Source organism: Callionymus lyra, chromosome 16 (genome assembly GCF_982586985.1).
Source record: "Callionymus lyra chromosome 16, fCalLyr1.hap1.1, whole genome shotgun sequence".
Lineage (NCBI taxonomy): Eukaryota > Metazoa > Chordata > Actinopteri > Syngnathiformes > Callionymidae > Callionymus > Callionymus lyra.
This window is the reverse complement of record NC_141833.1, coordinates 1,197,992-1,224,128: the sequence shown is the minus strand read 5'-3', so window position 1 is coordinate 1,224,128 and position 26,137 is coordinate 1,197,992. Positions and strand designations below refer to the sequence as shown.

General features: G+C 42.9%; 2 protein-coding genes and 1 pseudogene across 2 annotated transcripts in view; 2 read left to right on the top strand and 1 right to left on the bottom strand.

The window, feature by feature from the left end:
- The window catches only part of cbln12 (cerebellin 12), a 210,443-nt gene that overhangs the window by 148,772 nt on the left and 35,534 nt on the right, over window positions 1-26,137 (bottom strand). The gene's annotated exons all lie outside the window — the stretch shown is intronic.
- Window positions 8,734-11,525, top strand: LOC148063169 (uncharacterized; annotated as a pseudogene).
- LOC148063168 (selenoprotein Pb-like) lies at window positions 16,174-19,921 on the top strand. Its single transcript, XM_087810828.1, is given in 6 exon segments — window positions 16,174-16,227; window positions 16,437-16,695; window positions 17,419-17,631; window positions 18,887-18,995; window positions 19,157-19,212; window positions 19,214-19,921. Coding segments are annotated over 5 exon segments (732 nt in total). The 5' UTR covers window positions 16,174-16,227; window positions 16,437-16,468; the 3' UTR covers window positions 19,341-19,921.

Genomic DNA, 26,137 nt, shown 5'->3' with positions numbered 1-26,137 from the left:
TTTTAATAAAACCTGTCTGATCTGGCTTTATTAATTTATGAATATAGTTCTGTATCCTGTTTGATATAATAGATGTCAGAATTTTAAGATCAACACAGAGGAGGCTAATAGGTCGATATGAGGCACATAAAGTTGGGTCTTTATTTTCCTTGTAAATTACGCTTATTAATGCCTCTGACAATGAACCTGGTGGATCTCCCTTAGTCGAGGCATAGTTATAGATTCGGCAGAGAACTGGACATAACTCACTGATAAATGTTTTATAGTATTCGGCAGGGAAGCCATCAGTGGTGATTTGTTGTTTTTAAGTTTAAGAATGGTGTTTTTCATCTTCTTTTATGGGTGAGATGATCATATCAGCCTCCTCTGTTGTCAAACTGTTTAGTTTCACTGATTCAAAAAAGGATTCAATATTTTGTATTTTGTCGGGTCCTTCTGGCCCTTACTATAATGTGTCATAGTAAGAAGCAAATGCATCTGCAATTTCTTTAGGTTGTAGTAGCATCTGATTATTTTTAGGACCTTTAATTTTGTGCACTACTCTACTGGCCTGAGCTTTACGTAACTGGTAGGCCAGCAGGCGGCCTGCTCTGTTACCCATCTCATAGTATTTTCTACTTGCAAATCGAAGTGCCCCTTCTGCTTTATATGTCAAGAGATTATCTAATTTCTGTCAGCTCTCCTTTAGTAAATCAAAAGTAATCAGATTTTTTGATCGTGGATATTCAATCTCTAATTTTCTGATTCCTTTCTCTAATTGCAATTGTTCATTTAGCTTCTCCTTCTTTTTTCTAGATGAGATGGCAATAATATTGCCCCTCATTACTGCTTTAGCACCATCCCATAGTGTAGATAGTGACACCATATCATTGTCATTAATAGAAAAGTATTCAGAGAGTTGTTGGGCAATGTCGTTTCTGATAGTTTCGTCGTTAAGTAATGACCCATTTAATCTCCAATATTTTGTTCCATCACTTTGCCCTACTTGTAAATTTAGTGTGACTAGGGTATGACCAGATATGGTTATGGGATCTATAGTAATAAGAAATATGTCCAGTCTTGAATATGTTACGGGTCCCAAGTTTGGGCACCACGGCAACAATTTGAATAGATTCTGCAAAATACAGATAGTGATGAGCAGCACGAGAAAAAGGACGAGGCACTTCTCGTATATCCAGGCATGGTCTCATTTATTACAAAGAATTACAAAATATCATCCGAGTTGCTGTTTTAAGTGCATCCTATTTCCATCATCAATATTCATCTCAGTGTATTACATACACACCCGCACACATATACAAAGGTGGATCATGGCCACTATAACATTATAGGGTCTACACTGGATCACCATCACTTATATTTATATATATATACAGTGCACTCTTATACACACACAGCTTATACTCATACACATAACAATCACTCAATACAAAACACAACATACACCCTGCTACTGTATTCCCTAAACATATGTGAACTCCATACACTTCTAACTACCTGATTTCCGGGATAACTTCTCTTCTTCGCTTCACACACATCCTACCTCACTCTGAACCCATCTCCACACGCCCTCTACTGGACCCTCCAAGTACTACATGGAATTGCATTAACCAGTCCCTTAGACATACCTACATACAATAAGCTACTATACCACATCTCCTCCCCCCTTAAGATAACAACTTCCCCTTATCTGAAAAGGTAATACTTCTTAATAGTGCAAAACAAGCATCAACATACAACAATACCAATTTCCTTTTCTAACTAGGAAGGTACGTCCCTCCTGTGAGATCAGAGCGCATTGTTGCTCTATTCCTGGAACAATCTCACTCTATCTAACAAAATCCTTCAGACCCTCAGGTGAACGTCTCTCTCTTTGGGACCGCCGCAACACTGGTGCTGCTGAGGAGTCTGTTTGAGCCTGGGTCACTGGAGCAGGTTGAAGCTCCTGTGGCTCAGATGCTGGAGATGGTGGTGTTACGTCCATCACTGCAGGTAAGCAGCCTTCAGAGCCTGCTTCTGTCTCCAGCAGTAGCTCCTGCTCACTGTCCGGTTCACTGGGAACAGTGTCCGCCAGTCTTGCTCTCACCTGATCCACGTGTCGCTTCATAGTTTGACCATTCCCGATGGTAACGATGTATGACACTGGACCTGATGAACTTGTGATGACTGCTGGGATCCACTTTGGTCCATAGGAGTAATTCCGGATGAACACATTGTCCCCTGGTGCGAAACTTCTCAGTGTTTTTCTGTTGTCATGATTCTCTTTCTGTTTCAGTTGTTTTTTCTGCACTTTTGTTTTCACATCCGGCATGAGCAAGTCCAATGCTGATCTGAGTCTCCGAGACATCATTAACTCTGCTGGTGACACGCCTGTTGTCGAATGCGGTGTGATGCGATAACTGAACAGGAATCTTGACAGTCTGGTTTGTAGTGTGTCACCTTTTACCTTCTTCATCCCCTCCTTGAAAGTCTGGACCGCTCTCTCTGCCAAACCATTGGAAGATGGGTGGAAAGGTGCTGACCTTACATGATCGATGCCATTTTGCTTCATGAATAACTCAAATTCAGCACTTGTGAAACATGTTCCGTTGTCTGATACCAACATTTTAGGTAGGCCAAACACACTGAAACTCTGTCGCAGTTTCTCAATGGTCACCTGTGATGTAGAAGATTTCACAGGGTAAATGTCCATCCACTTGGAATGAGCATCCACAACTATCAGGAACATCTCACCAAGGAAAGGCCCTGCGTAATCCACATGAATCCTGGACCACGGTGACTCTGGCCATTCCCACGGGTGTAATGGTGCAGTAGGTGGTGACTTGTGGTATTTCTGACACTCATCACATAACTGCACTTCTCGTTCGATGTTCTCATCCATTCCTGGCCACCATACATACGACCTTGCCAAGCCTTTCATCTTTGACATGCCTGTATGGGTCTGATGCAAGATTTTCAGTATCTTGTCTCTGCCTTTGGTGGGAATAATTACTCTGGCGCCCCAGAGCACACAACCATCCCTCACACTCAGTTCCATTTTCCTTTGTTGATATGGCTTGAAACAAACCTCCGTCTGGGCAGGCCAACCTTTCAAGGTGTACTCATGTACTTGGGACCAGATGACATCTTTAGCTGTCCAGCGTTTGATCTGTGTGGTGTCCACTAGTGTGTCATCCAGTACATCCATCATCAAAACTTGCTCCGTCATCTCTTTTTCGGGCGCTGTATCCGGCACAGGCAACCTGCTGAGCGCATCTGCGTTTGCATGGTGTTTACCTGGCTTGTACATGATGTTGTACTCATAAGCGCTCAATGTCACAGCCCATCTTTGCACCCCGGTGAGCCCATCTGTGGAATAGGCTTTTTGTTATTTAAGAGTGAAATCAGCGGTTTGTGATCTGTATAGATAGTGAAAAGTCGGCCATACAAGTATTTGTGAAATTTCTTGATGCCGAATATGACAGCTAAGCCCTCCTTGTCCAGCTGAGAATACCTCTTCTCAGCAGGGGATAGTGTACGTGACATGAACCCCAGGGGTCTTTCGCTGCCATCATCCATCTTGTGTGACAACACTGCGCCCACGCCGTATGGTGACGCATCACATGAAAGCACTAACTCTCGGTCAGCAGAGTAATGGACTAACACCTCTGCTGAGTTCAACAGGTCCTTCGATTTGTTGAACGCTTCCTCTTGTTTCTTTTGCCAAGTCCAGTGCACTTCATGTCTCAGTAGTTCATGCAGGGGTGCAAGCAGGGTCGACAGGTTGGGCAGGAATTTATTATAATAGTTTAGCAACCCCAAGTATGCTTTCAGTTCAGTCACATTTGTGGGAGTAGGGGCATCTCTGATTGCTTTTACTTTCTTTTTCACTGGGTGAAGCCCCTGTGCATCCACGATGTGCCCCAAGTACTCCACCTCTTCCTGCATAAAGGCACACTTACTTCTTTTGAGCCGCAACCCCGCCTCCTCCAACCTGGTCAACACTTTCTCCAGGGTCTGTAGGTGGTCTGCCTCATCCACCCCGCTCACCAAGATGTCGTCCAAATACACCACAACTCGAGGTATTCCCTTCAAGAGGCCTTCCATGGTCCTCTGGAAGATGGCTGGTGCAGATGCCACTCCAAAAGGCAGTCTGTTGTATGTGAACAGCCCTCGTGGTGTGTTCACCGTCACATACTTTTTAGATTCATCATCCAGGAGAATTTGCTGATACGCGTGGCTCATATCCAGTTTGGAGAACTGCTTTCCCCCTGAAAGCTCTGCAAACAGGTCCTCCATTTTGGGTATTGGATACTGTTCCAGAGAAGCCACCGTATTTACCGTAAGTTTGTAATCTCCACATAGCCTTATAGTCCCTGTTGGCTTCAGGAGTGGTACAACTGGTGCTGCCCATTCAGCGTATTTCACCGGCGAGATGATGCCCTCCTGCAACAGTCTGTCTATTTCCTTGTCGACTTTAGCTCGCATGGCAAAGGGAACAGACCGTGGACAGAAGAAGCGTGGGGTGGCGTCACCCTTCACATGGATCGTTGCTTTCATGCCTTTCAGGGTGCCCAACTCCTCTTTGAACACATTCTCACTTTGGCTGAGAACTAGCTGTAGTGTGATTTTCGCTGTCTTGACCTGGTGTAATTTTCTGTCTTTACGACTGTTTTTTATCTCTCTCCAGTCAAGGTTAATCTCCTCTAGCCAGCCTCGTCCTAGCAAGCTGGGGCCATCTCCGTCGACCACCACAAGGGGCAGATCCCTTTTCTGCTGCTTGTATCCAGCGCTGACAAGGGTTGCACCAATCACCTTAACAGGATCCCCTGTATATGTTTCCAGCTTGATTTTGATGGGCCGCAGACTAGGGAGTTTGGTGTGTCTCCATGTTGCTTTAAATGTCTCCTCATTCATGACTGTTAAACAACACCCCGTGTCTATTTCGAAATTAACCATGTTTTCGTTAAATTCCATATCCACAGTGTAGGGATCTACTTTTCTCAGGTGCACCGCACTCCGACGCCCCACCCTGTACAGTTTAGTCTTGTACTCTTCTCTGCACTTAACACAGTTCAATGTGTAGGAGTCCTCTTCAGAGCTTTCACTTTTGCTGTTATCCACTGTCTCACATACTTTGTGAGAATGGTAGTGTGCACTCTGTTTCCTGTCATTCTTTGTACTTGCAGATCCATACTTTTTCTGATGAAATTTGTCTTTACTTCGACAAGCTCTAGCTAGGTGTCCCACTTTCCCACAAGCATGGCATTTTTCTTGTTTGTACTTACAGTCTGCTGCTGTGTGCTTGGTTCCTTTGCATCTGTAACACTCTCTGCCTTCTCCTTTAAAGGTACGAGCATCCTGCTGTCCTTTGGTGAAGCTGAAACACTTTGCTGTTGCTCCCGATGTCTGCAGATCCTGCGCATTTTTATTGGCAGTTTCCAATGATACCGCGATTGACAGAGCCTTGTCAAAAGTGAGATCTGTTTCGGACAAGAGACGCCTCTGGATTCGGTCATCATTAATCCCGCAGACGATCCGGTCTCTCAACATCTGTTGCAACGTGTTGCCATAGTTACAGTCTTGAGCCAGCCGACGCAGCTCCGCTACGTAATCCATAACCGACTCATGAGACTTGCGAGAGCGAGAGTCAAATTTGTACCTCTGCACAATTTCACTGGGCTTTGGATCAAAGTGTTTTTTTATTAGAAGTACCAGCTCTTGGAATGTTTTGTCTTTGGGTTTATCCGGGCTGAGAAGGTTCCTCATGAGGCTGTAGGTCGCTGCTCCAACAACGCTAATCAATATAGCTCTTTGTTTTTCCGCCTGGTCGATTCCATTAGCCGCGAAAAACTGCTCGAGTATTTCAGTATACTCATCCCACGTCTGATTCTTCGGGTCAAACGCCGCTAGCGTGCCTATTGTAGCCATTTTTTTTAAAAAAATTTTTAAACCCCTTTTTAGCCAGGTGCTAACTGCATCCACCGAAGGTTAGCCAAACCTGTTGCCGGCTCCCGTCACGTACTTTCTTTTGAAGTCCGTGCGACGTCTTCCTTCCCCCTTAATAGTCCTCGTCGCCAAAAAGATGTTATATCTTCGCATAAGAAGTGAGGTCCACACTGTGGGACTCCGTTTACTTCTTTATTAACTTCGTTGCAGCATGACACAGGGAACACTCCATACACTTCTAACTACCTGATTTCCGGGATAACTTCTCTTCTTCGCTTCACACACATCCTACCTCACTCTGAACCCATCTCCACACGCCCTCTACTGGACCCTCCAAGTACTACATTGAATTGCATTAACCAGTCCCTTAGACATACCTACATACAATAAGCTACTATACCACACATGTGAAGGCTTAAACGTCCTCCTTACCCTCGCGCTTAATACCCGACGCGACCTGACTAACATTTGGGATGTCTGTTATTGGTACTGACCTGCAAAATACAGATAGTGATGAGCAGCACGAGAAAAAGGACGAGGCACTTCTCGTATATCCAGGCATGGTCTGAGGCGGATGCGGAAGGGTCCGCCCTCAAACACCTTCCCAGGTGCACCTGTCAAAGGCGGAACGCCCGAGTGCTGCTCACAGTTGCCAATGTAAACATTGTAAATTATTAAATATGTAAAATGAAAAACATGACCAAATTATAAACGTTGGTAGTGCTCATTTTTGGGGTGGACCACAAACAGCTGCCATGAACCTGTGACATAAAAGTAAAGTCCTTTACTCTAGGATGGCGCAAGCGCCATATACTGTATATACTAAACCCAGTTCTTCAATCATACACTTCAGAGCACGTGTCTTTTTGGTTAATGGTCCTGCGGGAAGTCGGTCCAAGTTCTGTCTCAAAACACAATTGAAATCACCTCCAATTAAAATAATTCCTTCTGCATGTTTAGCTAGTAATAATGAAATATTTTTATAGAAGTCTGCAGCATCCTCATTTGGGCCATATATGTTAAGTGTTATTTTTATGCCGCTTATGAATCCGATGACCATCACATTTCTCCCATGTTCATCTTCTTGTAGTTTCATGTTTGAAGTATGCCAGTTTTCCTATAAGAATGGCAACTCCTCTCTTTTTACCATGTTTAAAGGAAGCACTAAATACCTGATCTACCCATTCTCTTTTCAATTTTTTATGTTCATTTGTGTCTATATGAGTCTCCTGGATCATTGCTATAGAACAGTGCATTTGTTTAAGTTGAATTAGTTTTTTTTTACGCTTTGTAGGATTATTTATACCCTTTACATTGTAAGTCACAAACTTTAACTTGTCCATAAGTTAGTGAGTAAGTAAACTAGTCATTCCCTTCCTCTCAAAAACCTTCACATTGTAAACATTTCCTGAAATCTTCCATTGCTGAACTCGAACAAAAACCCAAGATAATAATGAAGTTTCAACACGGTCTCAAGGTAGAACAAAACACACACAAAACTATATAAACAAGATTCAAAAATAACTTCCACATACCCGACTGGTCCCTTAGTTGTCTTATGCAGCTATTACATTTTCTAACCTGATAGAGCCAGTTGCCCTGGGCAGAGGATGGTGACAGTTCCTCCCAGGGTTCACACACCCAGTGTGAGTCTGCAGCTGTTGTCAGGTGAACTAAACAGTCGCTGCGCCTAACGAAAGAACTCGTTTTCAGAGCCATCATTAAGCTCTGTCAAAAGTGAAAAAAAAAACCGTCAAAGTCATCCTAACTATATCACAGTGAACTCCAAAAGTTTTTCAAACTCGGCATATCCCCTGAGTTATCTATCATAATCTCAGGTTCTACAAATTGGTGCTACGCCCTCTAACTGCTTTGCTATTGGTTTACCCGAGGCACCGCCTCGTCTCTGAGAAAGCTTAATGAACTCGCCACCCAGCAGGGGCAGTCCACTTCCTATAAAGGCGGGAAACACCCGCCGCACTTCCTCCAACTGAAAACTCAGCGAGAAGGGCGGCTGCTGGGCGACGAGGTTAGAGGGCTTCGCACTAATTCGTAGAACCTGAGATTATGATAGATAACTCAGGGGTTCTACTTCATGTTGGTGCTCCGCCCTCTAACCGCTTCGCTATTGGTTTAAACCCAAGGCGAAGCCTGACGGGATAAATGTACCCCCAGCTGGACGCCGCTCCTGAAGCAGCATCGCTAGGGCCCCGCCGGCCCAGGATCCAAGTCTACTGGAGCCATGGGCCTCGAGGGGGGCACAGCAGCACTCAAAACCGTATGAGCTACTGATCCCGCCGTCACGTCGAGGAGATAGGCCTTAGCCCAAGAAGCAGCTGAGCAGATGTCCTCTGCTGCCACACCCCGTGAAAGAGCCACTGAGGCTGCCACACCACTGGTGGAATGTGCCCTCAGTCCGCTAGGAGCAGATCCACCCGCTGCTTGGTAGGTCCGGACAATGAGAAAACCTCGGGAGGAGATCGCCTCACCCCGTCTGCATCTACTGCAGCAGATGAATAGTGCATCAGAGCGCCTAAACACAGCCACCCGCAGCAATGACACCGAAGACTCCTCGACGCCAAGAAATCAGCCTGTCGTATCACCTGTCGTATCGTAGTGCAGCACCGTGCAGCGTCTCTCTCGCTCCAAGCAGAACAATCTTTTTTCTTTTTGTTCGCCTTATTCCTGGAGCATCCGTGAACATTTACATTTATTTTTGGACCAACATCCTCCGAAGTCGAATCGGGCCGAGGACAAGTCTGAAAAACTTCCCGGTGAGCGCATTCGTCAAACTTTCCCCTCACTATGTCTCCCTCTCCCTCTCCCTCCTCTGTTCTTTCCTGCTCGGTGTGTCAGATGTTTAGTTAAGCTTCGACCTCCTTTAGAGATAGCATTAGTTGTGTAAAGTGTAGCCTGTTAGCTAGACTGGAGGTGAAGCTCGTTGAACTAGAGAGCCGGTTGTGCGCTGTCGAAGCTAAACCGCTAGCTAGCCAGTGTCAGGTGGACAGTGCGCAGCCACATAGCCTAGCAGGTAGTCCTCCAGCAATTCCCGAGCAGCCGGGAAACCAGGGTCGGTGGGTGACTGTTCGTGGGAGGAATAGTTCCCGGCCAAAGTCAACGGAGCACCACCAACCCCTTAGCGTTTCGAACAGATTTTCTCCACTCGACAAGTCACCGGTCGAGGAACCTGCTCTGTTCATAGGCGATTCCATTCTTCGGAACGTTAAACTAGCGAAGCCAGCAAGAGTAGTCTGCATTCCTGGGGCCAGAGCGGGCGACATTGAAACAAATTTAAAGCTGCTGGCTAAAGCTAAACATAAATACAGTAAGATAATTATTCATGTCGGCAGCAACGACATCCAATTACGTCGCTCGGAGGTCACCAAGGTAAACATTCAGTCGGTGTGTGCATTTGCACGAACAATGTCGGACTCCTTAGTGTTCTCTGGACCCCTTCCCAATATGGCCAATGATGATATGTTTACTCGCTATTCATCATTTAATCGCTGGTTGTCGGAGTGGTGCCCCGCAAACGGGGTTGGCTTTGTTAACAACTGGAAAACCTTCTGGGGAAAACCTGGTCTGCTTAGGAGAGACTGCATCCATCCCACGTTGGAAGGAGCATCTCTCTTGTCTAGCAGTGTTGAGAGTTTTAGTGTAACGTGACAACTCAGAGCACAGATCAGAAGGCAGAACTGCGGTCTTCCACACTCTTCTGCCCTTCTCCCACAACAGCCACCCGCCTCAGCAGGGCTGGGGATCTGACACCACCTTGGTGATTTATGTACGCCACGGCGGTGGAGCTGTCGGATAGCACTAGGACGTTGGATCGTGACAGTTGGGGAGAGAGGTGAAGCAGGACATTGTAAATTGCCTTTAGCTCTAGCCAGTTTATGTGACTGTACACTGGTCTGCCCCGCTGGCGTAGGCCTGACCCGAGGTGCCTCCCCAACCTGTCAGAGAAGCATCTGTGAACACCTGAGTGTAAAGAAAGACGCAACCCAATGGAACACTCCGTCTGAGGTTGGCTAGAGAGTCCCAAAAACTGGATGTCCTGCAAAACCCGAGCGGGAAGGCGCACTTTTCGACCCATCTCTGAAGCTCCCTCATATGCAGCAAGCACAGCCGAACTACCGTGTGAGCTGCTGCCATGAGCCCCAGGAGGGACATAACAGTGCCTGCTGTCGTCACATGACGCCGAGCTTCCAGCAACTGTGTTGTCAGTCGGAGAATGGGCTGGATATGCACGTCCGGGAGGTGCGCGTATCCCTCCTCTGTGTTCAACAGTACCCCCAGGTAAACTAACTGTTGAATTGGAGTCAGAGCGCTCTTGCTGAGGTTCACCGTGAAGCCCAGGGTGGCAATATGGCTCAAAACCTTCTGTGTGTGAGTGTAACTTTCTGCCTCTGACCGGGCAAGGATCAACCAGTCGTCCAGATAGGTCAAGATCCTCACTCTTAATGGCTCCAGTGCCGCCTCCAAACACTTGGTGAAGGTCCTGGGGGCCAGAGCGTAGCCGAACGTATTGAAACACACGATTCTCGAGGGCAAAAAGCAAGTACTTTCGATGTGAAAGTACGCGTTGGTCAGGTCGATAGATGTCATCCAATCTCCTGGACTAACACCTGTGAGCAGTTTCTTGACCGTCAACATGCAAAACGGGTGGGTAGCTATGAATTTGTTCAAATAGCTGAGGTCCAGTATGGGCCTCCAACCCCTAGTCTTCTTTGGCACAAGGAAGTACCGGGAGTAAAACCCTGTCATCATCTCTGCTGCAGGAACCAGCTCTACTGCAGCAGAGTAGAGATCTCATTTCTTAGACAGAATAATTTTTCCTGCTCCACCACGCGTGTCCAGAGAATCCCTGAAAAAGCCGGGGGTTGACGGGCAAATTGCCGCATAGCCGCGCCTGATTACTTCCCTCTGAGATCTGGAATGAAGTAAAACCAGGCGACTCCAAGTTGAATAATCTTCTGTCAGAACCACAGCCCTGACGAACTTTGGGTTGTCCTCCGGCCCGCGAACGTCCCAGAGCGGGCCGTAGACGAAAGGGCATCACACAAGCCGCTTCTCTATCTCTTGAATCAACAGAGCATGTACTCGAGCTGAATTCACTAGAACCCCCACTCTCATAAATAAAATCCGGCTCTGTGGGAGAAACGCGCAAGTGCGTGTGAGAAACCTCAGATGCGTCTTGCATGTACCCTTTCCCCCCCGGAAGTCTCCCTAGCTCCCCGAGCACTCCTTAGTGTCACAGGAGCTGACAAAACCCGAGATGTGGAGGAATGTGCTGGAGAATTTAACCGGAGCTGATGTGAGTTCAGAACAGGTTGCGCGCCCGTCGGCACCGCATCACTCACCGCGTCCAGTACATTCTGGTGACGCTTCCCCCCAGCACCAGATGATGAGGACGACGAACGGGATCTCCGTCTCCGAGCACCGCATCCCTGTCGCGCCTCGTCATCACGCCCATGCAGGTGATGGCGGAGCTGCGCCGACTCCTGCTGCGCCTCCGGACCAAACAGAAAATCCTCTGTTATGGGTCAATCCAGGAGTACCCTCCAATCTTTCTCCGGCAGCGCTGTGGCCAAGTCTAGCCACAGATGCCGGTGGCCCAGCTGTCCAGCGTCGCGGAGTCTTCCTCCTAGGATCGCATACGCCTGCAACATCCTCAGGAGCGCAGCCACCGAGTCCTTGACTTCCTCCATCTCAGAAGGTCCAAGGTCGTCTCGGTCCACGGTGAGCCTGTCGAGCGCACCGCACAGGAGAGCCATGTTGTTCGCGAGGGAGACCACCTGCAGCCCCCCCATATAGGTTCTGTTGAACAACATAGCCGTCAACCTGTCTTCAGATCTAGGCAGAGCTACAGGGCGGCCTGGCCAGAGCCGAACTCCCGGGTCGAGGGCAGCACGTACCGCATGAGAGGGCTCCGGGACACCGCACCGCCAGTCCACCCCGCCCACACGGCAGTAGGGTCCGTAGGCTTCTACGGGAGGCCCCGCAGCCATGGGAGAGGCAGACCCCCGCAGCACGTAGTCACAGATTTCGTCCAGTTTAGGACAAACAACCCCCGGAACCGACATATCCGGGCTCGGATCCAAACAGGGTGCTCGTAGTCGGCCGAGACTTGGCTGGAGGACGCGGCGTGCGTCGATAGGCCTCGTACGCCTCCCGTCTCCGTCGGACCTCCACGGGAAGCGCACGGCAGGCCCCACAATTAGCAATCGCGTGATCAGGACCTAGGCAGACAAAACAGAAAACATGTGTGTCCCCCCTCCCCAGGGGGGTGTCACACGTCAGGCACATTGCTCTGTCTACGTCGATGTTCATGCTTAGTCTGCCATGATGATTCAGGAGCTTTCTCGCTGAGTTGTAAAGGAGGAAGTGCGGCGGGTGTTTCCCGCCTTTATAGGAAGTAGACTAGAAGTGGACTACCCCCTTTTGCGAGTTCTTTAAGCTTTCTCAGAGACAAGGCGGTTCCTCGGGGTAAACCAATAGCCAAGCGGTTAGAGGGCGTAGCACCAATACGAAGTAGAACCGTTTTGAGGAAAGTGTTATCACTCGGGCTCCTGGAACAAGGCGCTCCTCGTCTCCTCCTGTCTCTGATCCACGTATCGCCACCGCTCAGCTCCCGGTCCACCCGGTCCCGCTCATCTTCTCGCACCTGAGTGTCAAGTTCGCGCGGCATTGGGACGGCATCGGTGAGTAAAGGGAAAACTTTCTCGCCGTTCTCCTTTGACATCTTAAGCTGTAGGAGATGCACCTGGCTGTGATGTTTTTGAGCTTCAGCTGTTTGATCACGCTCGCACCTGAGCTCGCTTTCACTGCACCTACGGCGAATAATCGTGGTCAAAAAAGATCGGTTTGTTGTTGTACAGGACTCGTCTTTCGCCTGTTTGATTACAATTTATTTGGTAGAGAAGTCCAGAAACCTCACCACTATCGATCTCGGTGCAGCGTCAGGGTCGCTCGGCTTGGCAAATGTCGCTCGATGCGCTCTCTCCATTTGAAAGTTAATGTCCGGTGGTAGTTGATGGATGGTCGACTTCAACATTTGTTGCAGAAAACTTTTCATCACCCTCAGACCCTTCTGGAACTTGATATATCCGCAGATTGTTGCGTCGCGACCTATTTTCCAAGTCCTCATTCCGGGCTGTCAGGCTGGCTTCGCGTTGCAGAAGATAACGAAGGGTTCGTCCGTGTAGCTTCTGTGTCTCTTCGCTACAACTTATTCTGTTTTCTGTTTCTGTTGTCCGCTCCTCCAGTTGCTTGATACCTTGCTTGAATTCTTGAAGTTAAGTCTCCAGTTTAGCCAGAGTCTGACTGGTGTGACTATGGCCTTCCGTGTTTCTTTACGGAGGCTCATTAGCTCCGCCATTAGCCTCGACTCCGACTTGTCATCGATATCACCTGTTGTTTTCAAGTGCTTGTCCAATTTGTCTTGTCGACTCGTTCCCTTTCCTCTGGATGAGGTTGCCATGTTCTTCTTGTCTTTTTTGCCGAGTAAATTCAGTCTAGTTAGGATGTTTTCTTAGTTTTAACGACGGAGCTGAATTTCTACGCAGTTGCCTGTGTCATGGCGTCACCAGAAGTGGAACACATTTTTTAGCACCATGGACTTGACCTCTGGGTTCTATAGCATCACCTTGCACAAACAGGACAAGAAATGACAAGTATGAGTATAACAGATTGCCGCAGATAGTCCTGCTTTGTTTATGCGCATGATGCTAAATATTTTCGGTGATCTTAACTTCTCAAGCCTGCTCTGCTATTTGAATGACCTTTTATTTTTTGCTTAAACAGAAACTTGAGCTTTGTTGAGGCTCCGTGTTGTGTTTGAGAGGTTAAGAGAGAACAACCTTAAACTCAGTCCGAAAAAGTTTCATTTTCAAGTCTTTTCGGTTCCTTGGCCATGGGATTGACCAATGTTGGGTTGCAGTGGATCCAGCGAAAGTTGAAGTGATCTCGAGTATGTCTAAAGAGGTGCTGATGGAACAGGATGGTTGCAATCAATCTGTGAAAATACTTCTATCAAAGTGTCATCCCAGGGAGTTTGGCTATTGCCAAACCCTTATTTGCGTTGACGGCTGGTGCAATGAGTAAAGTGCGAGGCATACATTGAAAAATGCTGGAATGTTTAGGAAACTTATAGCTGATGACTGGACTTCGGACTGTGATGCTGAATTTGAACAGCTCAAGAGAGAGTTGCTGTGTTGTGTTGACTCACCCAGACTTCGCAAGACCTTTTATTTTATTTTATCAAGTCCATGGATGCGTCTTTGGATGGTCTGGGGGCACTGTTATCTCAAGTGCCAAGTGTGTAAGTGGAACGGCCCATCGCATTTGCCATCTGCTGACAATCCCAGGCGCTGCTGGAAGCGGACGTGAGTTGTGAGAGTGTGGAGTTTCTGATCAGTTTCCTGTTGAATCTGATAATTTTTAGATCCCAATGGCTCTTTTCATTATGCCCTGTCTCTTATTGGCTGCAGTGCAATTCTAAGACACAAAAAAGGATTTTAATAACTTGAAGTGACTGAATTGTGTTCTGTTTTTACGGTAACATTTAAACATTCCCGGGGGGTTTAATGCGTCATATGAAGGTCATTGTCCATGTCTGCCAAGATTTCTTAGAAATGTATGGTAAATAAGTTAAGGCGTCTGAATAATGACTTAAAAAAAATGAGAAAATTACAATTAAAAACTACACTGATCACCTCAAACATTACAAAAAACATATATTTTCATTTTTTATAGTATTTAATATTTTAACAGTATAACAAAAATAATAAATGTAATGAATGGATTTCAACTTCAAAATGTTTAGTTTTTTTCTGTTCTATGTCTGTTGAAGAGAAATGACTTTATTATGTCTGTTTCTATTCTATGTTACCTGTCTGGACATTCAGGCAGCAATACTAAATCTCTGCACCAGCATGTCAGTGTAAATGTCAAATCTGACTTCTGATGACTAAAGACTATTTCAAAGTTGTCAATATTGTGTCTGTTGACTTTACAATTCATATGTGTTTGCCTTTGGTATGAGAACAAAATGCTTAATAGCAACCTTTGCACCTTTTTAAAAACATCTATTAAGAATTACTAAAGAATTTTAAAAAATGTAATCAGCGATACATGTTCCATCCATCAAATGTTATAAACTTTTATTTCAACATAAACATGTACATAAAGCTAACCAACCCAGCATGAAATGCATGAAAAATAAATGAACATTGTTTCCATGACGATTTATTGGGCCCCTCTTGTTTTAATAATGATATTTATTGTATTAAGAGTGTGTCCAGACCATGTTGGGGAAATGTTTATTTCTAATTATCAATTAAAAATAAACTTGTTTCTAAAAGTTACTCTCTCTCCACATTGATTTGATTAAATGGTTACAAAAAAAAATCCAACAAGGATCATGTCTTATTATCCTGTATACAAATCTAAAAAAGGGAATTTATATAGCATATATATATATATAGGAACGAATTTATGTAGAATGGTACATTAGTCAATAGTTTGTTGTTTTCTTTCTTTCTTTTGGCAAATTGCAATTTTCATGAGGCAATGTAGGGCCTGTTTGTCACATGGTGGCCTTCACCTTGAACACAGTTCATCTGGTTGATCCACTCATTGTAAAGTAAATATTGTGTAAAAATGAGATCAATCTCACGAGATAAGACTTTGACTGATTGTGAATCTTTGTTGAGTCCGTCAGTGAGGGCGTTTTCTCCTTTTGAAGATGTTTGACAAATCTTTTTCTCTAAAAAACATTTTTTTTATCAACTTTGCAAAAGAGGAATTGACAAAAGTGGGTGAATGTTATGATCCTTGGAGGATTTTAACCAATGCTGCTGGCCACTAATGCTTAAGCTGTCTCTTAATAACATGACTTCGAAATACTTATGGTGATCGTCATGAAATTTGATCATTTGTTACCCTTGCTTATTTGTGTCTGTCCTACATTGAGGACAACCAGGGATTTAATGGCTCTTAGTGAAACTGAAATTCCCTTCTTGAAATGTTAATACTAAGAGGACTGTCATCTGAATTAAACCAAACAAAATGCAGCCCTTTGGTCAATTCAGTTAATTTGATTTATAAATAGAGGTATTTTTTATTTTATTTGAATATTCATTAGTATTGTTATCTTTTGTTTTACACACAACAGGCATGTTTGTCTGCTCTTTATTTGTCTTGGGGGAAGTGCTAGCCAACCCTGAATGCTTTAAAAACATACAAGGTGGTTAGTGATTTTAGGTCAGAGTACAGAAAAGGATTTTCCAGACGAGAAAGGTAAGGCACAAATGTTGTGACTTACTGGTTTTGTTAAGATTAAAAAACCCTAAATCCGAGGTTACCGAGTTTAAGCTATCTCAGTTTTTCCTCAGATACAAATGAACTGATTTTTAATATTAAGAGAACACCCTGTTAATTAACATTTGAACACACAGGTGGACATGTCGCACAGTTACCATAACCATTTGCTTATGTTCAAACTCTAGGTGGGTCTAGGGTGTGAAAGCCTTGGGGGACAATGTTCCCTTTTTTGTTGCTATGGGTCTGCAGCGGCATGCCTAGTCTGCTTTCTGGGGCTCATATGTCTCTCTTGGTTGAACCTGAAAATGCTGGATCCAGGATTTGTAAACCAGCCCCCCACTGGACCATCAATGGGGAGTCACCTATGCGGGGTCTGCAGGGAAGAGTGGTGGTCGTCGCACTGCTGAAGGCCAGCTGACAGTTCTGTCTTACTCAGTCCACCAAGTAAGGGAAGACTTTAAAATATTTTAAATGATTAAGTCTATATGTGTGTGTGTGTGTGTCTGTGTGTGTGTGTGTGTGTACTATTTAAAACAGTGTTTATAAAAATACATTACAAATACATTATTTTAATGATGACTCAAGTTTGTCCTGGAAGTTTACATAATGAACAAAAAAATATTTGGTTGATGGTCATTTGGATACACACTGATGTAATTGCTGTAATGTGCTTATCATGGTGGAGGTAGTATTGCACAACTCTACTTTGTGAAACCCTATAACAAGCAGGACCACCCTAAACAAGACAATATTTTTTTACTAAACCAACATTACATTTTGATTTCATTAGTTTTCATGCATTGATGTGTTTATACTGTATATATAAATGCAATGCAATAAAATATGATGAACACGTTTCACTTATTTCAAAGCTCATGGACACAATTCACTATAAGAGGTTAAATTATCTTTCTGTTCAGTTTAATACAAAGTCCCCTATTATTGTAATCATTGATTGGCAAAAATAGGTCAATTCTTATCACTGCATGGTAAAGATATGAATAGTAATTGAAAATGATGTCTAAGTGAAAATGGCTTCATGACATTTTTCATGGATTGCAAGCAAAATTGAAAGATGGGCATACATCAGGAGTATTTTGTTCAAAAAAGGGACACGTTTTATGTGTGTTCATGAACTGTGATGCCATTTTTCTCACTTACTTGCAGAATTGGAGGCCTGCGTGACAAGCTGAATCGAAGCAATCTGACAGAAGTTTCCTTCATGATTGTAAATGAACGTGAAGCTTTTTCAAGAGCTATGTATTGGGAGCTGAAGAGGAGAGCGCCCCCTGAGGTACCTGTGTATCAGCAGGCACCCTTCCAAGAGGATGTGTGGGAGCTGCTGGATGGGGACAAAGATGACTTCCTTGTTTATGACCGGTAATTATGAAGTTTTCAACCTCCTTTTTTACATTTGTCTGACATCAAGACCAGCCACAGGGCCTCCTTGTATGAGAGTTTGTCTAAAGACGCCTGAGTTTGACAACGATAAGGATATCCAGAACCAGGTGGAGATCATAAAAAGACCACGAGAGTCAGAGGACACAGCAAGGATAGCTGGATGTATCCACAGCTTGTGTTTAAAATGCTCCTACCACACATATCATTAATTAATCATAGGTTTTTTACCCAGATAGTCTGCTAATCCAACAAACAGGAACAAATCTTGTGTAGCTGGTCACAGCAGAAGCCCTGGTTCAGAAGGTTCGTAAGGTTTCTGTCTGTTAAAAGGAAATCGGCAAAAGCGCTTTGCGATTTACTGTTGTTTTTTTCCATTTAGTGTTATATTTTATTTTATTTTATCTGTTGAGTGTTTTGAGTTATAATTTGGTTATTTAAATTCTATTGAACCCACAGCACCAAACAGGACGGATAAACCACAATTACTTCATACGTCATTTTATGTCATATACCGGCTGCTCAAAATGCCAATCGCACTCTTACTGCTGTCATGCCATGGTTTTAATGCTGTGGCATGGCTTCTCTCAAAAGAAGAGTTACAGAGCTCCGTTGGAAAAGTGCTTTACAAGCACGGTCACTCTCCAGGCATGGGCAATCAATGTTTGGGCAAGACTCACGCTGCAGAGCAGAGATATACAAAGAGGATCGACTTTAATAAAGAATGGAAAGACTTTAATTGTGACATGAACCAGATATATTTCGCCTAGTTCTTAGGAAGATGCAGGAATGAGAGGCCTTCCTGCTGGGCTGTAAGTGAATCAATGTTTTCCAGTAAAAAAAAAAAGCAAAAAGTGCACGAGTTGAATTGAAAATTACTTTGAATTTTTTTTTTCATGTGCTATGAGTGGAGAGGTCATTTAAAGGACATCTAATGTAAAAACCCAACTTTTCTGACTAACTCACATGATTCAGTCTTTACTCTCCAAGACTTGGTAAGGGACAGGATTGATGATGTGCGCTGACAAACCTAATTTCTTGACCAATTTTAAATATTTCAATTAAGAGAGTTTTGTGCAGAAACACATACTAATGAGTACAATAGGGGTCAAAGAAACATTTAAGAGACACTTAAATCAACACATTAGTTGCCCTGTAAGCTCATTCAAAGGTGTGGAAATTGAAACAGCTGTCATGACCTTGTTACCTTACTCTAACAGACTGTTATGTTCTCCAGTTGTGGGCTTCTCACCTTCCATGTTGTGCTGCCGTATAGTTTCCTGCACTCTCCCTACATAGAGGCTGCCATCAGAGCAACCTACTTGAAAAATATCTGCAACTGCACGGTAAGAAATCCTTTTACTACTACTAGAAAACATTTTTTCAACTAGATAAAATGTCTCCTCATTAAAAAATTTAAATGGTTCCTCAAAATACTGTATATTATGCAGATGAACATTGTAAATTAACTCAAAAGATCTTCTTAACATTGTGTTATCTTCTACAGGTTAATGCTACATTTTCAAGTGGTGACAGTATCACTCCTACAACACAGACTCAACCTGTCACAGACAACTCCACTACAAACAGTAGTTCCCACGTTGGAGTTTTCAGAGGCGATAAGAATGTCTCCCAGACTGAAACATCACCATCACCCGACCCCCACACCACGATTTAAATTTAACATCTAGGTTCACGCTTGATAGAGTCTACTGACTCCTTTAAGAAACATCTTAAGACGTTTTTATTTGTTCAGGCTTTTCCTTGATTTTCTGGAACTCCTGTTGTGTGATCAGTGTTATCTTGACCTTTCAAGTATATACTTTATTGATTGTTTGATTGTTTAAGCGCTTTGTGACCCTGGTCTGGAAAAGCGCTATGCATATAAAAATGACTTACTTACTTACTTACCATTTTCCTCAGCCATAAAAAAAGCCATAAATACAATTAGCATATTCTGCTTCACTGTCACCTGTATCATTGTTTTGTTGCTGTATCAAGATCTGTGAAAATGTGGTTTCCCAAAAGTTTTACTTGTCTTTGCTCTGCCTTTTTACTGAAGCTGTGTTTACACATTTGTGTCTAATTAATGAAGTTTACAGTTTAAAACCTGCCAACAGGAGCCTGTAGATGGATGAATCTGGAGACAAAGAGTAGACTCTACTGTAACAAGCCAGCTACTCAGACTGGTTCACACTTTTACAGAGGAAATGTAATTTGTATGTGTATGTCAAAAGCAAAACAATAAATATATAGATACATCTATTAAGAATTAGCATTTTATTTAACTACATGATTTACACTCTGTCAGTACATAAAGTTTTTATGTTCAAGTTAAAAGTGTTTATTGTCATATGCACAGTAAACAATATATGTATAGAGTGGGTACAGAAAGTAATCAGACGCCTTTCGATTTTTCACTTTTTGTTTCATTGCAGTCATTCGCTAAAATCATTTAAGTTAATTTCTGTCCTCATCAATGTACACTCAGCACCACATCTTGACAGAAAAACATTTTTTCCAAATTTATTAAAAAAGGAAAACTGATGTATCACATGGTCATAAGTATTCAGACCCTTTGCTGTGACTCATATTTAACTGATGTGTGGTTCATTTCTTCTGATCCTCCTTGAGATGGTTCTACTCCTTCAGTGGAGTCCAGCTGTGTTTCATTCAACTGATTGGACTTGAATAGGAAACACACCTGTCTATATAAGACCTTACATCTCACAATGCATTACAGAGCAAATAATAATCATAAGGTCGAAGGAACTGTCCGAAGAGCTCAGAGACTGAATTGTGGCACAGATCTGGTCAAGGTTACAGAAGAATTTCTGCAGCACTCAAGGTTTCTAAGAGCACAGTGGTCTCCATAATCCTTAAATGGAAGAAGTTTGGGACGACCAGAACTCTAACAAGACCTGGCCATCCAGGCCACTGGATGGCACTCTGCATTATAATATTTTGCTCTGATCTACAAACTCAATGAGAACTGGCAATGTTTTTAAACTGAGTGTAGCATCCCACCAGATTTCAGACTTCTTGAATGACTGATGGCCGATGTTTATGGTTCAGTCTTTATCGTTGCACGAACCAAGCTCACAACGTAAGAGCTGAAGACACATTCATTCAAGTAGATGGTTAACAGCCCACAGTTCTTGCTACCTTCATTTAAACTTAGTGTTACATTAACCGATATCAATAAAATGAAAACAGACTATAATAAACAACAAATTGTACCTCTGCTCCTTCCAGCTAGGCACTAAAAATCCTTCAACATTGGACACTGTAAACATAACTCCTTCTGTCTGTGCAAAACTCTGTTTTTCAAATTTGTCCTTCAATATAAAGGCGCGGTTTCATAAAATATGAAACAGGCAAAAACTGTGCAAACAAACAACACTTGCCCAAATAAAATAACAATTCAAATTATTTACAACAAAAAAATGTGGTTCACTTACACTTCCAACAAATAATTTGTGTCCTTGAACAACAAAAATTCTCAAACAAGACGATAATAATGATTCCTTCACCTTGTAAGTATAAACATCATTATCGTTTAAAAAAAAAATTTAATGTTTAAGTAATTATCTGTCACCATGTAGTAATAATACCAACTTCTGAACTGGTCTCTCCTAGCACCGATTGCTTGCTGAGACATTTACCTCTTTCTCCCAGTTTTCTATCACCAAGAGATATTTTAAATCTCCTGACCAACCCATCTCGGTCGACTACGATTTCCATAACCCGGCCTTGCCTCCACTCCATTCTAGGCAGACATTCCTCTTTCAACATGAACACATCCCCTGGTTGAAGATTTATTTTTGGTGTGAACCATTTTTGTCGGAGGCAATGTTGGCCATAAACTCCTTCCGCCAACGGCTCCAAAACAAGGCGCCAGGTACTACTGCACATGTGACATTTCTACGCTTCTCTCACGGAGACAAAGCTCGTTCAGCCTACAGTATCGCGGCTGTGCATGCCCGGGATTTGCTAGAAAGCGTTTTGAAACTCATCTTCAAAAAGAACTTCTTCCTCCAGTCATTTGTCGACAAGCAGAAATATCTTGTATCTGTTTAGTTTTTAACCACTATTTGGGTTTTATCCTATCCTATTCATTGTCTAGTAATGGTAAAGCTAGTCTAGATCACTTCTCTCTCCAAAAATACTATGTTCAAACCAATATGCTGGGTCAAATTAGTTAACACAAATGTTTTGCAAATGACAAAGCGGTTTTAAGCGTGAATGCTAGGTCAATAAAAACTATCTCAAATAAAATGATCAATGACTATCACGTTCTTTCATAATAACATAATAATTGAGTATTGTCATAAACGTAAAAGTTGAGTTTCATGGAGCAACATAATAGCTGGGTTTCAAGTAACATCACAAAACTATTACTGATAATACTGAGTATATAATAGGTCTGCATAGTATACCGGTTCAAAGTATATACATTCATTACTATAGAGATTTTTATAAACTGCTATACTATGTATATGGCACAAAACATTAACGGTTTTAGCAGAAGCTTAGCAGAAAGAGTTTAAAAAAAAAATTAAAAATGAGGGGAAAAAAAGGAAAAGAGTGTGAAAAAATGTACGTGGCTTGGAGGATATATACTGTAATATAATAATAATAATAATGTCTATTTATATAGCGCCTTTCTAGACCAGGGTCAAAGCGCTTTGACAGCCATTCACACATACTGATGGGAGTAGGCTGCACACCCGCGCCAAGTCTGCCCTCAGGAGCAATCAGGGTAAAGTGTCTCAGCTTCAATCATCCCATGCTGTGAAGGTTTTAAATTGTATATTAAAACAGAAGGTTATACTAATTGAAAACAATCTTGCCACATTGACTTATATTAATACAACACACAACAACAACAATCTTGCTACATTAAAACAACACATAACAATAACAATGTTGCTACAGTAACTTAAACTTAACACACAACAAAGTAGTTTACAATGTAACTGGACGCAGATTTGATCGCTTTTAAAACGGAAATGCAATAAGATGTTCGGTAGAATTGTATTTATTCAGTGTGATTATCGATTATTTGGAGGCAATATTTAGATAATATGAAGACCGAGATAAAAAATTCATACACCCTGAGTTATCATCATAATCTCAGGTTCTACGAATTGGTGCAAAGCCTGCTAACCGCTTCGCTATTGGTTTATCCTCGTCTCTAAGAAAGCTTAATGAACTTGCCACCCTGCTGGGTGCAGTCCACTTCCTATAAAGGTGGGAAATACCCAAGAGGTCCAAGAGGTCCGGCTCGATCATGGGAAAACTCCCACTTACCTGGAATCTCTTTAGCATACCTCATGGCCAATCTCCATGCAGCGAGCCTGTCTCCTTGTTGTTTGACAAGCCTTGTACGCTTCCTGTCGCTGTCAAGAGCCGTGGGAAGCGCTTGGCAGGCCAAAAATCAGTCATCCTGTGATTTGGGCCTAGGCAAACGAAGCAGACGTCTGTGTCCCCATAGAGTCTTAGCACTTCATGCACACACATTTGTCCACTTCAATATTGTCATTCGCCATCACTACATTCCACTGTCAGGAGCTTTCTGCTGAGTTGTAAAAGGAGGGAGTGCGGCGGGTTTTCCCCACCTTTATAGGAAGTGGACTGCACCCAGCTGGGAGGCGAGTTCATTAAGTTTTCTCAGAGACAAGGCAGAGCCTTGAGGATAAACCAATAGCGAAGCGGTTAGAGTGCGGAGCACCAAATAACGTAGAACTTGACGTTTTTGTCACACGACCTGCAGAAAACTGTAGTTTCAAACCACAACACATTACAACCTGTAGAGTGACAATAGGTTTAATGCCCTACATCACATTTGCGACGTTTTTTTTAGTAGTGTTAGCTTAATAATAGCCACACCAAGAACACATAAGCCGTTCAAGGGAAACCTGACGTAAACACGGAGAAGCTAACAAAACAATAAAATATAAAACAATATAACGTATATATTGAATACGTTTTTTACTTTTTATTCATTCTCTTTCGTTCTAAATCTTCCGCAACTTGTCGCTTCAGTCCCTCGGTGTTCCAACAATAAAGTCCCCAGACTTACATGAACATCAATTCCGTTGTAGATACTAGTATCCTGAGATAATTTTTTATCATAAGATAAAAAATGACCTACCTATGTCACCTCCGGGGCTCCGTAAATAAATGATTACACTTTTTTTAAAAACATTTTTCTTATGAATGTAATGTGTTTAAATATTTGTTCATACAGTTTCCACAATTTTAGGCTGTAATTTGTAAGTCATTTGGTGAAATATTTTAACAACTCTCATAATACATATTTTCTCACATTTCTTATAGCATAAAGTCAAAGTCTTGTTAAAGAAACTGATATTTCCATGAAAAACAGACCAGACTTGGACACCAATCCCTCAGTCGTGCATGGCCTCTAGGGTATGGTTTGTGATGCACTTTGCATTATGAACAGCTCTAGTAAACGTAAATGACTGAGGAAAATATATAGACCACACAACGTGTGTTCTCTTTCAAACATTCACCTATATTTGTTTGCTGTTGGTTGGACCAGACTTGGATGAAGGGTGGAGGATTAACAGTCAACATTTTATCTATTTTCTATTTTTTGAATAGATTTTTTTCCTATTATAGCCGATAACGGTGTGTGTCCCCGTCAACCGGTTGACAATGACCACCAACACGACCTCCAGGATCGGGTGAGCACATATAAAACAACATTAATTCGTTGCAGATGTTAGTCAGGAGCTTAAACAATCAACTGATAACTGTCTTCAGGCATATGATTGGTTCAACTACTGTAAGTGCTTGACTGGTTGGATCCATCTCTGCAATTTGAGGATCTAGTTGTTGCGTTGTACATGGCTGTATGTACATGCACGACTTATGAACCTAATATTTTTGTATTGCAGGACTGAAGAAGAAAGAATTTGAATAACTCACTGCTCCGAAGCCACTAAATTTCTCATTCATCGATAAGAGTGAATGGAATTAATAAAAAAAAAATATCAGGCAGATTTTTCAGAAGTCTGCAATGGAAAAATAAATAAATACTGCAATACATTTCATTTAAACGCCACAACCTCAGAAAGGGACAACTCATTTTCATCTGGTCCTGCCTTTCAGTGCTCGGTATATTGTTCTTTTTTAAACTTGCCTTGTGAAGGTGGAGGTGAAAGTGAAAACTGAAAAGAATCTGAAAGATGACGTGGTTTTTAGAGGAGGAGACATTTGCCATCAAAGAGACGAACTCAAAAGACGTACGAGCTGATGGCGTAAAATTATTTGCAAAAAAGTTGGAGTCACAGCTGCCTCGAACAATTTTTTTGGAGTCCTTGCAGAAACTTCAACAAGATGTTGTAGAGTCAGGGTGCAGAGACCAGGCTCCCACAAAAGAAGTACTAAAGACAATTCTTTGGGAGAACAGGAAAGGTCAAAGACCAAATGACAATGAATTAATGAGTCTGAATGATATTGTAAATAAACCAAATCCATCAGACAATCATGCACCCTAAAGGAATTATGCTGTTGTCAAAAAAGACCATTAGCATATTCAACAATCATTGCAAACAGGATATAATTTATGTGGATGCGACAGGTAGCGAGCTCATGAAAGTGAAGGTGACTCCATCCGTCAGTGGATCACAAGCTTCCTGACAGGCTAGAGTCAGCAGGTGAGACTGGGAGAAGTCTCCTCCACTGCATTGTCAATCAGCACCGGTGCACCCCAGGGATGTGTCCTGTCACCACTGTTCTTCTCCCTCTACGCCAATGACTGCCTTCTCCCTCTACACCAATGACTGGACCTCCGAGCACCCCGATGTCAAACTCCAGAAGTTTGCAGACGACTCAACCATCATCAGAATCAGAAAATTCCCACCATGCCATTTACACTTCATTTATTGCACTGTTGACGTTAAGTTGTCTTGTTTTTTTGCACTGCTATTTTTAATTTTCATTCTGCACTTTTTTTTGGTATACATGGTTAATCCTCTAATTGTTAGCAAATAAAGCTGCTCTTGAATCTTTATCTAACCGTTTGACAGGTGAACAACCCCACCTGTTAATGTCCTCTGAGCTGGTTGCACTTGACACTTAAATGATAAGTATCTGTATTTGAATGCCCCAGCACTTCTACTTATTCTAGGCCTCATGTCTCTTAACAGTTTTAGACTACATTTAAACACACACCACAGCCGATACGAGGTGGAAGCAATGAATGCCAGGAATTACCATGACATCACTTCAACAAGCAAGAGAACATGAGGGCTTTCTTACCCGATTATAAAGTTCACCTGGATGAGGTGATTGGCTGAGGACACGAATGACTCCTGCTGTCTCACCCCAGTATATTGGCAGATAATCAACCTTTACACATTGTTTTTTAAACAAACAAATTAAATATATTCTTATGTAAATATCCATTGTAATAAAGCGTTTCATGTCAGCTCAAAACAAAAGGCCGTTGTAGCTT